The 13,107-nt window shown below is 42.7% G+C and overlaps 1 protein-coding gene across 10 annotated transcripts in view; it reads right to left on the bottom strand.

Moving 5' to 3' along the window:
* Positions 1–13,107, bottom strand: part of arhgef1 (Rho guanine nucleotide exchange factor (GEF) 1) — a 73,657-nt gene that overhangs the window by 17,220 nt on the left and 43,330 nt on the right. For 6 of the 10 annotated variants that reach the window (XM_033639835.2, XM_033639837.2, XM_033639831.2 and 3 more), the window contains 9 exons: positions 12,843–12,983; positions 7,428–7,457; positions 6,395–6,506; positions 6,130–6,205; positions 5,872–5,901; positions 4,786–4,986; positions 4,271–4,415; positions 1,862–1,873; positions 912–1,076 (listed from right to left, as the gene is read on the bottom strand). In XM_033639835.2, the coding sequence (XP_033495726.1) occupies positions 912–1,076; positions 1,862–1,873; positions 4,271–4,415; positions 4,786–4,986; positions 5,872–5,901; positions 6,130–6,205; positions 6,395–6,506; positions 7,428–7,457; positions 12,843–12,983 (912 nt within the window). Of the gene's footprint in view, positions 1–911; positions 1,077–1,861; positions 1,874–4,270; positions 4,416–4,785; positions 4,987–5,871; positions 5,902–6,129; positions 6,206–6,394; positions 6,507–7,427; positions 7,458–7,548; positions 7,928–12,842; positions 12,984–13,107 lie in introns of those variants that run through there. The other 4 variants (XM_033639839.2, XM_078171704.1, XM_078171705.1 and 1 more) reach the window with 4 other exon arrangements.

The following is a 13,107-nucleotide window of genomic DNA, read 5'->3' as shown; positions in this document are numbered from 1 at the left end:
CAAAATCTTACAATATATATCTTACAAAGACAAATAACTGCTAATAATTTAGGTTAAATCAAACTGAAGCTTTTCAACTACCAGTTAATGTCCTGCAGATTAAGAGTCATGACAGTTTTGTGTTGCACAGTAACCATCACATGATCCACTTATTATTGTATTATTATTATTATTGTATCTTTAATCCACACCATTACAATTTTATGTGTTTTTTTCTCTTCTAGTCTTGTTGTTATTCATCTGTTGGCCTTTATTTGCACAAAGCCACTCTCCACTGGACCTTCATGATGACAGCAGCTGTCATTGTAGGGACTGCTCAAGAAAAAATACAAGAGAAATGTACTGAGATCTTTGACTGAACTTGACCCCTGTTGGCTCACTCTGGGTCATGTTCATTTTCAGGACATTCCCCTCTGAGTCCAGGCAAAATACAACTGACCGTGTCTGGAATTTATAGTCAGCTAACAGCTGACTTAATAAAACCTTAATAAAAGGTTAGCAACTAATGCTTACTATTGATCACTAATCATGTCTCTACAGAGCTAAGCGTCTGACCTTCCACTGAAAATAAGAGTGCTGTTTAACTGTAAGTCACTGTCTGTCCCTCACACAAGACTTCAGATCTCTCTGAGGGCGAATAATGAGTCAGTGAACCTGTCAGTCTTATTGATTCACATGGATTAATTTAAATATACTTTCAAAGCGATCTATCGATCAGTTCTATATGAGCCAGGTGAGCTTGATCCATCGATATTCTCATTATTACCAACTGTTTTGTTTATCTGCTTTCTGATTATTTCAGGACTGCTGCCCTCATTCTGTTTTATCTGCCAGTGTTTGACAGCCTGTCTGTCCCTGCGGTGCACCTCTCCGATTAGAGAGCCATTAGGACGGGGGTTTGTCCATCTTACGGATGGAGGTGCTGGGGGGTGAGCGGGGCAGGTGATGTTGTCGTGGAAGAAGGAGGCTGCAGGTCCACATCACTACGGGAGCGAGACTGTTTGGCCCGGGAAGAGCCACGGCGGCGAGAGGAGTGCCGGTCCACGCGGGCACTCTCGCTACGCCCCACCTTCCTACTGTAGGGAGGGAAGAAGGGAGAGGGTGAGGGAGGGATGAAGAAAAGAAAGGGACAGAGTAGAGAGGAGGAGGAATTGGGGTAGAAAGAAAAGTAGGAACAAATGCAAGAGAGGACAGATGGATTAGGAAAAGTTAAAGAGGAAACGGGGTTGACGAGGAGAAAATGAGAACAGACGTAAAGAAGGAGGAAACAAAGATATGCCACAGGAAGGACAGGAGATAAAGGCAGTGACAACAGCCATGTGCAGCCAGTGTGCACAGACATTTGTGTTAATAATGAGGGTTAAGAGGAGGAAAAATGATTTTGGTAGAGCAAAAACAGACAGGAGAAGAGAATCACATCAACAAAAGATGGAGAAAGAAAATGAGTGACAAATGAATATGCATGACGTATTGTATGACATGCATACACTGGTTAGACTACAAAACACAGAGTATGCTTCATTTACAACACTTCCTACATTGCCTAAAGTACCCATGCATTGCTTCTACATCATATTTGTACCAGGAGTTTGCAGTAAGGCAACTTTACTGGTCATTCATGTCAACAAATCCACACAACGTGCATTCACATCCACTAAAAATCATCCAACTGATCTCAACACTCAGGCTTTCTCTAATTCCTTCACAAGCAGATACGTGATACTTAGCCATGTTTGTGTCGTGTGTCAGGAGCGCAGGGCTCACTGTGAGGCGTGTATGCGGGTAAATGTTATTTGTGTGTTGTGTGATCTGTATAAGGCCTGAAGCATGTCCATGACTCTGTCAAGGCGCTGACACCCACCTTGTCTTCCGTCTGTAAAAACACGGGACACCACATCGTTACACACCCGTCTTTCAACAGCTATTAGCCACAGTAGCAACCATATCATGCAAATGCACACCCCCGACATGATATCCTGAGCTAGTTCTAACCGCTGTCAGAGTAGCATGCCAGATAAGATGCCAAAGCCCCCCTGGCACAACATGTAACCGCACACACTGTGGAGACAAGCAGGACAAAGGACGGGCCCTGGCCACAACAGACACCTTGGAAAGCACACGGGGCGAGCAACAAAAACTAAAATATGAAATTGAACTCATTGTCCATTTTTGACCATTAAAGCTAAAGTTGGTGACTTTTATAAAAACTTTTTGTCTGGAACTGTCACTACATTCACACAGTAGTGCATGAGGGCCTGATAGTCAGCTGTTGGTTAATGCCAGGTGGTCAGTGAGCATCTGTCGCCCACAGTCAGCCCTTGTTGGCTGTTTACCAGCATGTTGAATTGGTGTCAGATGGGAGGAGCCCACAGCAAACAAACAGCTAAAGTCAGGAGGGTGTGAGATCAAACAAACTTGTTATATTAGGTAAGATTATGTGTTTTAGCCACTGAGCCCTAGAAACACTTCATAACTGTCTATAATTTTGTTCTTTTATTCTTTCAACATCAAGTTGTGTTGTTAATGTGCTAACTGGCTAACTAGCATCTTGAATTCACCCTGCCAATCTTCCAGTCCTTTTTAATGATGAATACAGACTGCAGCCACCTGCTGGTATGGAGAGATATTTCCTCTCACTCAGGCGCAGAGCATATGTCCTAGTTGGCTGTTGGCTGTAGTCTAGGCGGTGTGTTCAAGTGCAACTTTGTGGCTCAGACGCCGCCAATGTGAGGCGACACAACAGTGGACCTTCCTTGCTACTAGTTCTTTGATGTTGGTTTGGTGTGTCTGGGCCTTGAGACAGTCTGACAATCAAATTCTTCCTCTCTCTTTTAGTGTCTCAAATTTGCTAGAATTCATCGCAGCTGAAGGAAAACCACCAATCAGAGCTGAGAAGTCTCTTGTGCAGCACTTAATCATATCAGTCACTGCTCAACCTGTCAAGCTAGTGAGCGCTGATCAAATATGAATCAAGACTCTGTTACTACACTGCTTATTTCCCATCTCAAAGAGACATATTTTAGTGTACTGTTTAGCTGTGAAATGAGAAAGGTGGTCCAGCTGGAGGGCAGTGCGTCGTTTTGGCTCGACTGTTTCCAACATGGCCGCCGGCTCTCAAACTTTCTCATTTTACAGCTAAACAGTACACTAAAACATGTTTCCGAAAACATTTGAGATGAGAACTAAGCAATGCAGTGACAGAATCTTGATTTTTATTTGATCAGCGCTGCTCAGTTTGACAGTTTGACTGCAGTTCATGATGGTGGCATCAGGGACTCCTTGGCTCTGATTGGTTTTCACTGACGTGCAGTGGACTCTTGGAGAAAAATTATTTTTTTCACAGATTATCTGTCTCATGTACTACTGTGTGAATATATAGACCATTTCGGCAATTATAACAAAAAATATTTTAATAAAAGTTACCAATAACAGCTTTAAATAAATAGTTGCACAGTCTGAAGATTACTGAACTGCCTTACTGTAGATGAAGTAGCCAATCTTCACATTTTTTAAAGCTTTAGACAAACTTATCAATATCACCATTTCTACTGGTTAGCTAAAATGTCTGACTTAAATGCCAAACCTGTTTACTGGACAGAAAGTTGCAGCAGAGAGAGCCTCATCTATAGTCAGTGGCATAGAACCGTAGCAATTACAATTGTCTCAGTGTATCTAGAAGGAAACACCAGTGCATTGACCAACAAGTACCTGAATCCAATAAAATAAATAAGAGAGTCAGAACTGCACAAACAATGCCTATATGCAACAAAAACTGCAATGAAGCTCTGTTGTAAACACGAGGAGATGCACAACAGGACACACGCACGAAAGGACATGAGTGGGACAGGATGATGTAAGGAAGAGAGCACACGAGCCGTTGTGGGAAGATAAAGGAGAGAGGGCATGAGGGACAGGGAAGGCAAAGGGCTGGAAGGTAGGATCAGGTCCAAGTTCACCTGGTCAGGGTCCGTCTCAAACCTGCAGGATCTGTTAGCGAGCGAGCAACGGGCAGCATGACAAAAGCTTGCACACGGCAGGGACAGACTGCTGGGGGAGTTTTACCACGCTCCCTCAGCCTGAGCACCTCAGACGTGTCACTTCCCCCTTCCCCTTGGCATTACAGCTATGCAGTCTTTACACCTCCCATACAGTCTAATTATAATCTGATTACAGTCTCTAATCCTGTAATTTGTTATTTCTCAGTCACTACACTGCAGTTATAATCTCACTTCCCTGAAAGCTTTTTCATTACCAACTCCTTCCTCCTCACCTGTCACCTTTCTCCACATTTTCCTCTGTGGGAGTGTCCATGGGTGAGAGGGGCTCGCCGATGGTCAGCCCTCCTCCCAACCCGACGGGGGAGATGTCACCCCCGTCTGACAGGGTCGGAGGGTCTAAGCGATTGCTTGAGACGCCTGGAAGATTGGAAAAGGGGAGAGGGAACAAACGAGGAGTTATGTGTTGCAGTTTTTTCTGCTGAAAGAGAAAATAGTGGTTCTTTTAATCGCAGACTTTTTAGTGTTTGACTGCAAGCAATTAATAAACTAACACATTTTTTAAAAAGCAGTTATGAATTGATTATTCAAAATCACATTATATTCTGATTTGAAGCGTGCTAACAAGTTCAACTAAGATGGTGATCATCCTAAACAATATACCTGCTAAACATTAACAAGTCTGCATTGTCACTGTGGGCATGTTAGCATGTTAGCATTTAGCTTAAAGCACCGGTTTGCCTCACAGAGCTGTTAACGTGGCTACAGTCTTGTCAGTGAACGGGTTTACCATCAATGTGCGAAGACTCGGGGCTGTTGGTGGTGCTGTTGTTGTTGCCCGACCCATCGCTGATCTCTAACCCAGGCAGGGAGGCGGGGCTTCCGGTGGAGCCAGGCTTCCTGCTGGGGATGGAGGGAGCTGCACAGTCGGTCAAGGAACCTCTGCCGGGCGCTGGACCCTTACGCTCTGGATTCACTTTCTCCTTTTCAGCTGAAGACAGGAGGACAGCGACAAGTTTAACAGAGCTGGACTATAGACGAAGGAAATTAGGGCTGCACAATATATAATTTTTTAAATCGCCATTGCGATGTCAAGTTGCGTGATTAAGACACTGCAACTGCAGGGATTTTCTGAGTTAGCCGCAAGAGATTATCAGTAGAAAACTGCACATAAAAATGCAACCTTTTTTTTAATTGGTGCCTTTGCAGTTAGTTGCACAGAGCCCCAAAAGTCCCGAATGGTGATGTTCTTTTATCTTGTGCGCACAAAAATACAAAAAATATTACCTTCCGAGACTTTAGGGGCTTCGTACAATGTTCAGTGTTCAATTTGTTCAATAATTTCCTTTAATTTTTTTTAATTCTACAAGCAGTTTGTTGTATTTTAGCGGTATACTGAAAGCAGGAGAAAACTGAGTACAATTTAATGTCTGTTTATCTATCTCAAGTAATATTGTTAGTTAGATTCAACGACATTATCGCATATTTTCCACATATCGTGTAGCCCTAAAGCAGATCCATGAAAACATGACCTAAGAGCATTTCAGTCATTGAAAACGGGACTTTGTGAGACAGAAAAACAGACAGGATGAGTATGATGCAATCAGGGCCTCTGTGGTCAATGAGAGGGTTAGTTTGGTGCAAGAGAACACCCAAAAAACCTGCAGGCGAGATACTATGTGAGCCATGTGTGAGGGTTTTTCTGGTGATTACAAAATATACAAAACATAATTCTTCAAACAACCACCCCTGAAAAACAGAACACATCCCCTCCCAGTTTGATTTGGGACATGCAGACATGCTAAAGGGTTGATTAGTTGGGATGTGACCATTCTACAGATAAAAGGGGGGGCGGGGAACTCCGGACGACTAGTACCTTCAGCCTCCGTTTTAGGTTTGACGTCAGCTGTAACAGGAAAGAAGGGCAGGACAACATGTTCTCAAATCCAAGCCATTCATTGACATCAATATTTAAAGATACCACATGTAGTTATATGTCAATATCATACACTATCATAAATATTTATGCAATCTGTAAATGTAGGATACTTTCGAATATCATTTAGAAATGGACAGAAATGAAATACAGGGCTCATGTGTGATGTTTGCTAAGACACAAAAAGGTAATACATACTGGTGCCTCCAATCCAGCTGGGGATGCCGGGGAACACCCCTCTGGGCTTGCCCTTTGTGGATTCATCCTTCTTATTCTTGAGAGACAACACAGATGGAGAGCAAGGGAGAAGGCCACATTAAAAAGAAGTCAAATCTGTGCAGAAGCATTTGTATTCCTGCAGCCCTTAAAGGTTTTATAAGGACAGTGCTGTGCATTTATTCACCTGTCTGATTACTGATTGTTTTAAATTTAGTTTCCCTGACAGGATGTGATGGTAGCTTACCTTTACCAGCTGTCTCCTGAAGAAGCCTCCTCTGGACTTCTTACTGTCAACTGCCCTGGTTTTAACCCCAAGGTGCTTCATGAAGAAGGCCACCGCTGAAAAGATGGATTGGCTACGGGAGAAGTTAGAGAAAGATGCTCATTAATAAAACCTAAGGCTGCTTTTACTCTTGTGTTAATGTTCTGTTTTGCAGGATTTTTTGGCTATAATTAAACTTATTTAAATTCATGGCATTGCAGTTCTTATAGACGCATCTGTCCTCAGTGTATTTCACATTAAAGGCTGAAACAAAGTATATTTGCATAGTCTCTGATGCCACTGAGGAGAACGCTGAGAGACTTGCACAAAATGGACTTTGCAAATGAGGATTAAAAAATGGAGATGGGCAGATGTAAAGAGGTGGGAAGAGGGGAGGTGGAGAGTTGGATATGTTCAGGGAGGAGAAGGGAGGAGGAGGAGGAGTTGGAAAAAGAGTGGGGAGGAGAGAAAATGTGACAGAAAAAGACAAAGGAGGAGCTGGGAGAAATAAGAGGAGTTGGAAGGGGAAAAGAGTGAGGGAGGAGCCTCTGGGGATGTGCAAACAACAAAAGCACAAGTGTCTCTGTTTTACAGAGCATGAGGTCCGAATACACTGACTGCAACATAAAGAACTTTAATCACAAAGGACCCAAATGGTTAGGAAAAAGCATACAAAGTGCATGACAGGGTTTAATAATTCACGGTACGTGCATCACGTTAATCAAGACGTGAGAAATTTAAGAATGTATTAAAATCTTTCTGAAGTGCAGTGACAATGTCTCTAAACACATTACAATGATATATACTTGTAGAAAGGACGTTTTCTATAGAAGAACTCAGCTGAATGTGAACTCTCTGAATCTGGTGCACTTGAGCCAGTATGCAAAAATCTTGTGGTTTGACCACACCCAGGCATGCACAGTTCAAATCAGCTTCACATGCACAAATGCTCAGTCAAGCAGAACTCTCATGCAAATATTTTTTAACTTTACAGAAAAGAAAAAACTTCACTCACCATTTTTCCTCGTCCGAGACAATTGAAGGTCTGCAAAAAAAGAGACAGGTGTCAGTGATGCTGCTTTTGTAAAGGGACCAAATTAAAAACAGACTCACTCATCTTGCAGCATCACGCTCACCTCTCCTTTTTAAGTAGCATTTTCCCTTTCTTTTGCTCGACTGAGTATTAACTGTGTTTTGGGCCGGTGGAATCTGAAGTGACTAAGCTTTTCCTGATCCAACTCAGAACTGATTGTTGTGTTTTTGTGTTCAGAGCAAAAGCTATTGAACATATTCTAAAATTTGCAACAAAAAAAAAAAAGAGAAAAGAAAAAAAAAAGATTAAAAAAGTAAGAGATGCATCAAAAGCTGCACCTCTGTCTGCTCTTATTTAAAAAATCAACTTGCACTCTGGAAGATCTGCAAATAATTCAAACTACTGCCTCAAGACTGTCTAAAACTTTCTCTGCTCTGGTTTGTCTCTCTGGTACGCTGTCTGCAAAGGGAGTCCGGTGTCAGAAATGGTCCAGCACAGCGGAAATGTCTATTTAAGTGTGTTTTTGTCTGATGCAACATGCAGGCAAGACTGAGGAAATTGGATACTCATGTTTTGCTCTGAACATAAAGGGTGGGAGGGGTTTCCCCGGGAATTCCCTGTATAATCCAATGAAACGGCCTGGTTTCCTCATTGTCATGACCGGAGAGACCAATGAGAAAGGTCAGTGTTGTGGTCGAATGGGAGGCGGGGGTCAGTGGGTGCAAGAGTGTGGGAGAAGTGCGAGGGCAACAGAGAAATGACTGCTGGCAGTAATGAATAGAGTGAAGGAATATTTTGTGCATTGGAGATAAAGATCCAAGTGTGTGATAGTATCTGAGTGAGTCTGAAGTCGAATTTTCGTGTCTTTGATACAGAGTGCTTTGCAGGCTTTTTGTGTCTTCTCCACTGACAACATGGTTATATCCACAGGACGAGTGCTGCTCGTGCACAGTGCATCTCTTTTCATATCTGTTGTTCATTTTTTTTCCTCTGTTCTGACAAGATGAAGTTAGACAGTCTCCTGCCCTCTTGCTGGCCTCCTCTCCCTCTCTGTCTGACTCGCTTCTTGTAGAGGATAACACATTGTAGTTGGCCACGGGGTCAAGGATAGATTAACTTTCCCCCAGATCTCTTGCTTTCTTTCTTTAACCGTGTCCAGGGCAGGAGCTATCCAGCAACGATAACCCTCTGGCCTTTTCTCTCCCCTTCCTCCTTCCGCTGTGCAACCCCCCACCAACAACACCACCCCTCCCTTCGGTTGGCAAAATGCCAGGAGAGAGCCTTCCTGCCAGCGTGGCACTGCTGACTCCATCTTTTCCTCTCTGCCTCTTCATTTCCTTCTTGCTCTGTTGTGCTCTCTTCCAATCACTGTTCCCTCTCCGGCTCTCTAGCCCAGTGCGCTTGATTTTCTCCATCTCCTGCTGGAGTTGTCTCTGTGTGCCTGGCAGTAGACTGGTTATGTGCACAGTTAATGCTGAATATACCTACTATAGGGCCTTATAGAAAGTGTACTGCCAACTTTTTTTTTATCTGACAAACCAATCATCTTCTCAGCTTCAAAGGTGAAGCAGCAGGGAGCAGAGAAGACACTGAAGGATTTTCCCTACTGTCCAATTACTATTTGAAGGTTTACTTTTAATAATATCCTCACGACACAGAGAGGTGTTGTTCTCTTTTGTGTGAAAATTGCATTTCATTTTTCAATCAGTCAAAGGCCTCATGTGCCCCATTTCCACAGTTCTTCAGATGCAGTGGAAATGGAAAGGTGTCTCAGGGTATTTTAAAAACAGAGAAACTTTTTCATCGTTCCAAGAACCCCTCTTTTTGCTGGGTCCGCACTGCAATGAACAAGGAATGATTGTGGTTCTTACAACGCTGTTTTGAGACTTTTTTAGCTCCTACATCAGAGACGGTGCTCTCTCAGCACAAGAGGAACCAATGAGTGATGTAATGTATGTTGACAAGTCAAACACAGCCAACGCAGCACCAGCAACCGACATTTTTTAAAAACCTGTTTGCCATTTAAACAACAGACAACACAAAACACAAACAACAGCTCGAAACAGACAAAATAGAGGAGAGCCCAGCAAATGGACTGACAGTGAAGTCCTGGCTTTAAGGAGCATAAATGTGACGATGGCAATACAACACGATTTTGATTGGTCAAAGGGAAAGTAATGTTGCTATACCAACCGCCGGCCGAGTTACAGTACATGACGTCAGTGTTTCTATTGGTGGTGCAAATGCAAACAGAGAAAAAGCCTTTGCAAGTATGTAGTTCTCTGGAGGAGCTCCGAAGTGGGCAGAACTGTTTGGTCCGAAAATGCCTTTAGTTACTAGTTTAGCTCCATTGTTCCAAGACCTTTTGGGTCAAAAAGCGTTACATTTTTTTCCGAGCAGCAACCTCTGGGGCAGAAAAGTAAAGCCAAGAAGGGAGTGTCATTATTGGTAGTTCTTTGAATTGCAATTGTATTGTCCCCCCTTAAATCTTCAGACACTCATGTTAAAATGCCCAACATTACAGCAGAAATAACAATCTGGTATTTTGGTCTTTAACTGGCTGCTAATTTCAGATATGTCAGATGCAGTATGACAAAAATACCAGGATGTTCTGCTACATGTGGTCCGATTTTGCAGTACGCAAGCCAGCATGCTTTTCTGGCTATTCTGACCCACAGTCCTCTGCACAGCGGACGATACATCACATCAACGGAGCCACAAACAGATGACCCCAAACTGTTTGACAGTTGTCAACAAATCGCAGTGATGGATGACAGCGCATTCAAGTAACTGATGTCAATACTACAAACAACAAAAGGACATAACTACAAAAATAATGACGGAGAACTGCAGATGTGATTTCACTGTCAAAAATATACTATATTATGAGACAGTAGTATGTCCGAGCTGTGTGCATATTGCATGCAACAGTACATACTTTTTAAGGGCAGCTGCAGTACCTGCTTAAAGTAAAAAGAAGAGGTATGCAATTCGGAGCACACCCTATGACTAAGAGCTACCCCTCGCTCCTCCACAGCTCCACCTTCTTGTTTAAATACGGTAACTTCTGGCTCCAATAACAAAACAAAACAAAATGCCGATGGTCAAAATGCCGAACCCGAGGCTTCAAAAGGGTGTCCACAAACCAAAGGCTGACGTCACAGTGGCTACGTCCATTATTTTATGCAGTCTATGGTTGTTCCTCAACCTTGAGGGAGTCTCCTGGATCATATGACAGTGCTTTAGGTTTATGTGGTGTACATTTATTTTCAAGTGCAAGTAAGAACAGAAAAAGGCACTTTATTTGCTACATTTATCCGAAACTGACCCAGAATCCAAAGGTGAACTGATTTTCTTAGGCACTATCTTTAGCTTCAAATTACTAATGGCTGCGTGCGCTACCTAAGTGCTCCTTAGAAGTTGCAGCTGACCTCTCTCCTTATGTGTTAAGACTTATCAGTAACTTTTTACTCAAAGAACCAGATATTTTCTAAAGCAGAGGTTCATTTTCTGCACTGTTGATTCAACAGGGTGAGTTTCATGTCCTTGCAAGCTTTTAAAGTGCTCACCAATATCTAATCTCATTTAGAAAATGTCTCTGACTTACAGTCAGGTCCATAATTATTTGGACAATGATACAGTTGTCATCATTTTGGCTCTGTACACCACCACAATGGGTTTTAAATGAAACAATGAATACCTGCTTAAAGTGCAGACTCTCAGCTTTCATTTAAGGCTTTTTTTTCAAAAATGTAGTATGAACCATGTAGGAATGACAACCATTTCTTCACACAGTCCCCCGACTTTAAGGGCTCATAAGTATTTGGACAAACTAACATAATCATCAATTAAACAGTCAGTTTTAATACTTGGTTGCAAATCCTTTACAGTCAATGACTGCCTGAAGTGTTGGACACATAGACATCATCAGATGCTGGGTTTCTTCCCTGGTGATGCTCTGCCAGCCCTTTACTGCAGCCGTCTGCACTTCCTGCTTGTGTTTTGGGTGTTTTGCCCTCAATTTTGGCTTCAGCAAGAGAAACGCATGCTCAATTGGATTCAGGTCAGATGATATGACTTGACCATTGCAGAACATTCCACTTCTTTGCCTTAAAAATGTCTTTGGTTGCTTTTGCAGTATGCTTCAGGTCAATGTCCAACTGCACTGTGAAGCATCGTCCAATGAGTTTTGAAGCATTTGGTTGAATCTGAGCAGATAATGTAGCCCCAAACACTTCAGCTTTCATCCTGCTGCTCTTGTCAGCAGTCACATCATCAATAAATACAAGAGAACCAGTTCCACTGGCAGCCATACATGGCCATGACATAACAGTACCTCCACCATGCTTCACTGATGAGGTGGTGTGCTTTGGATCATGAGCAGTTCCTTCCCTTCTTCCTTCTCTTGTCTTCCCATCATTCTGGTAGTTGATCTTTGTTTTATCTGTCCATAGTATGCTGTTCCACAACTGTACAGGCTTTTTAGATGGTTTTTGACAAACTCTAATCTGGCCTTCCATTTTTAAGGCTAACCAGTGGTTTGCATCTTGTGATTAACCCTCTGTATTTATTCTAGTGAAGTCTTGTCTTGCTGACAAGAGCAGCAGGATGAAAGCTGAAGTGTTTGGGGCTACATTATCTGCTCAGATTCAATTAAATGTTTCAAAACTCATTGGACGATGCTTCACAGTGCAGATGGACATTGACCTGAAGCATACTGCAAAAGCAACCAAAGACATTTTTAAGGCAAAGAAGTGGAATGTTCTGCAATGGCCAAGTCATATCATCTGACCTGAATCCAACTGAGCATGCGTTTCTCTTGCTGGAGCCAAAACTGAGGGCTAAACACCCAAAACACAAGCAGGAAGTGCAGACGGCTACAGTAAAGGGCTGGCAGAGCATCACCAGGGAAGAAACCCAGCATCTGGTGATGCCTATGTGTCCAACACTTCAGGCAGTCATTGACTGTAAAGGATTTGCAACCAAGTATTAAAACTGACTGTTTAATTGATGATTATGTTAGTTTGTCCAAATACTTATGAGCCCTTAAAGTCGGGGGACTGTGTGAAGAAATAGTTGTAATTCCTACACGGTTCATACTACATTTTTGAAAAAAGCCTTAAATGAAAGCTGAGAGTCTGCACTTTAAGCAGGTATTCATTGTTTCATTTAAAACCCATTGTGGTGGTGTACAGAGCCAAAATGACGACAACTGTATCATTGTCCAAATAATTATGGACCTGACTGTATACTTCAGGGCACACAAAATGGTTCCTTCGTCATTGCTGTTCTATAGTAGGTGGACAATGATGCTGCCAACAACTCTTCCTAATAGGAGGAATAAACAATTGCTTTTTTTTTGCTGTTGTAAGAAGCAGTGGAGGAGAGAGCGCTCACTGTGTCTCAGACATCTTGTCCAGCAGGTTTTCAGCTACAGACTTCTCCTTCATCTCCATCGGGATGCGGTCGGTGGGATAGTGGCTCTCCACGTCGATGAGTTCCGCCTCGTTGGGCGTCATACCCATCATCCTCTTTTGCCTGTGTAAGATACAGCAGAAGGAAGCCAGGATCTGGCCAGGTTAGTACTGAACATAAAGGATTATTACAGCATACTGATTGATGCTTTCCCCATTCTGTGAGTGTACATATAATATATGACTAT

This window comes from Epinephelus lanceolatus, chromosome 10, assembly GCF_041903045.1.
Source record: "Epinephelus lanceolatus isolate andai-2023 chromosome 10, ASM4190304v1, whole genome shotgun sequence".
Taxonomy (NCBI): domain Eukaryota; kingdom Metazoa; phylum Chordata; class Actinopteri; order Perciformes; family Serranidae; genus Epinephelus; species Epinephelus lanceolatus.
Note: the sequence above shows the minus strand (reverse complement) of the source record. Positions and strands in the feature narration are given on the sequence as shown.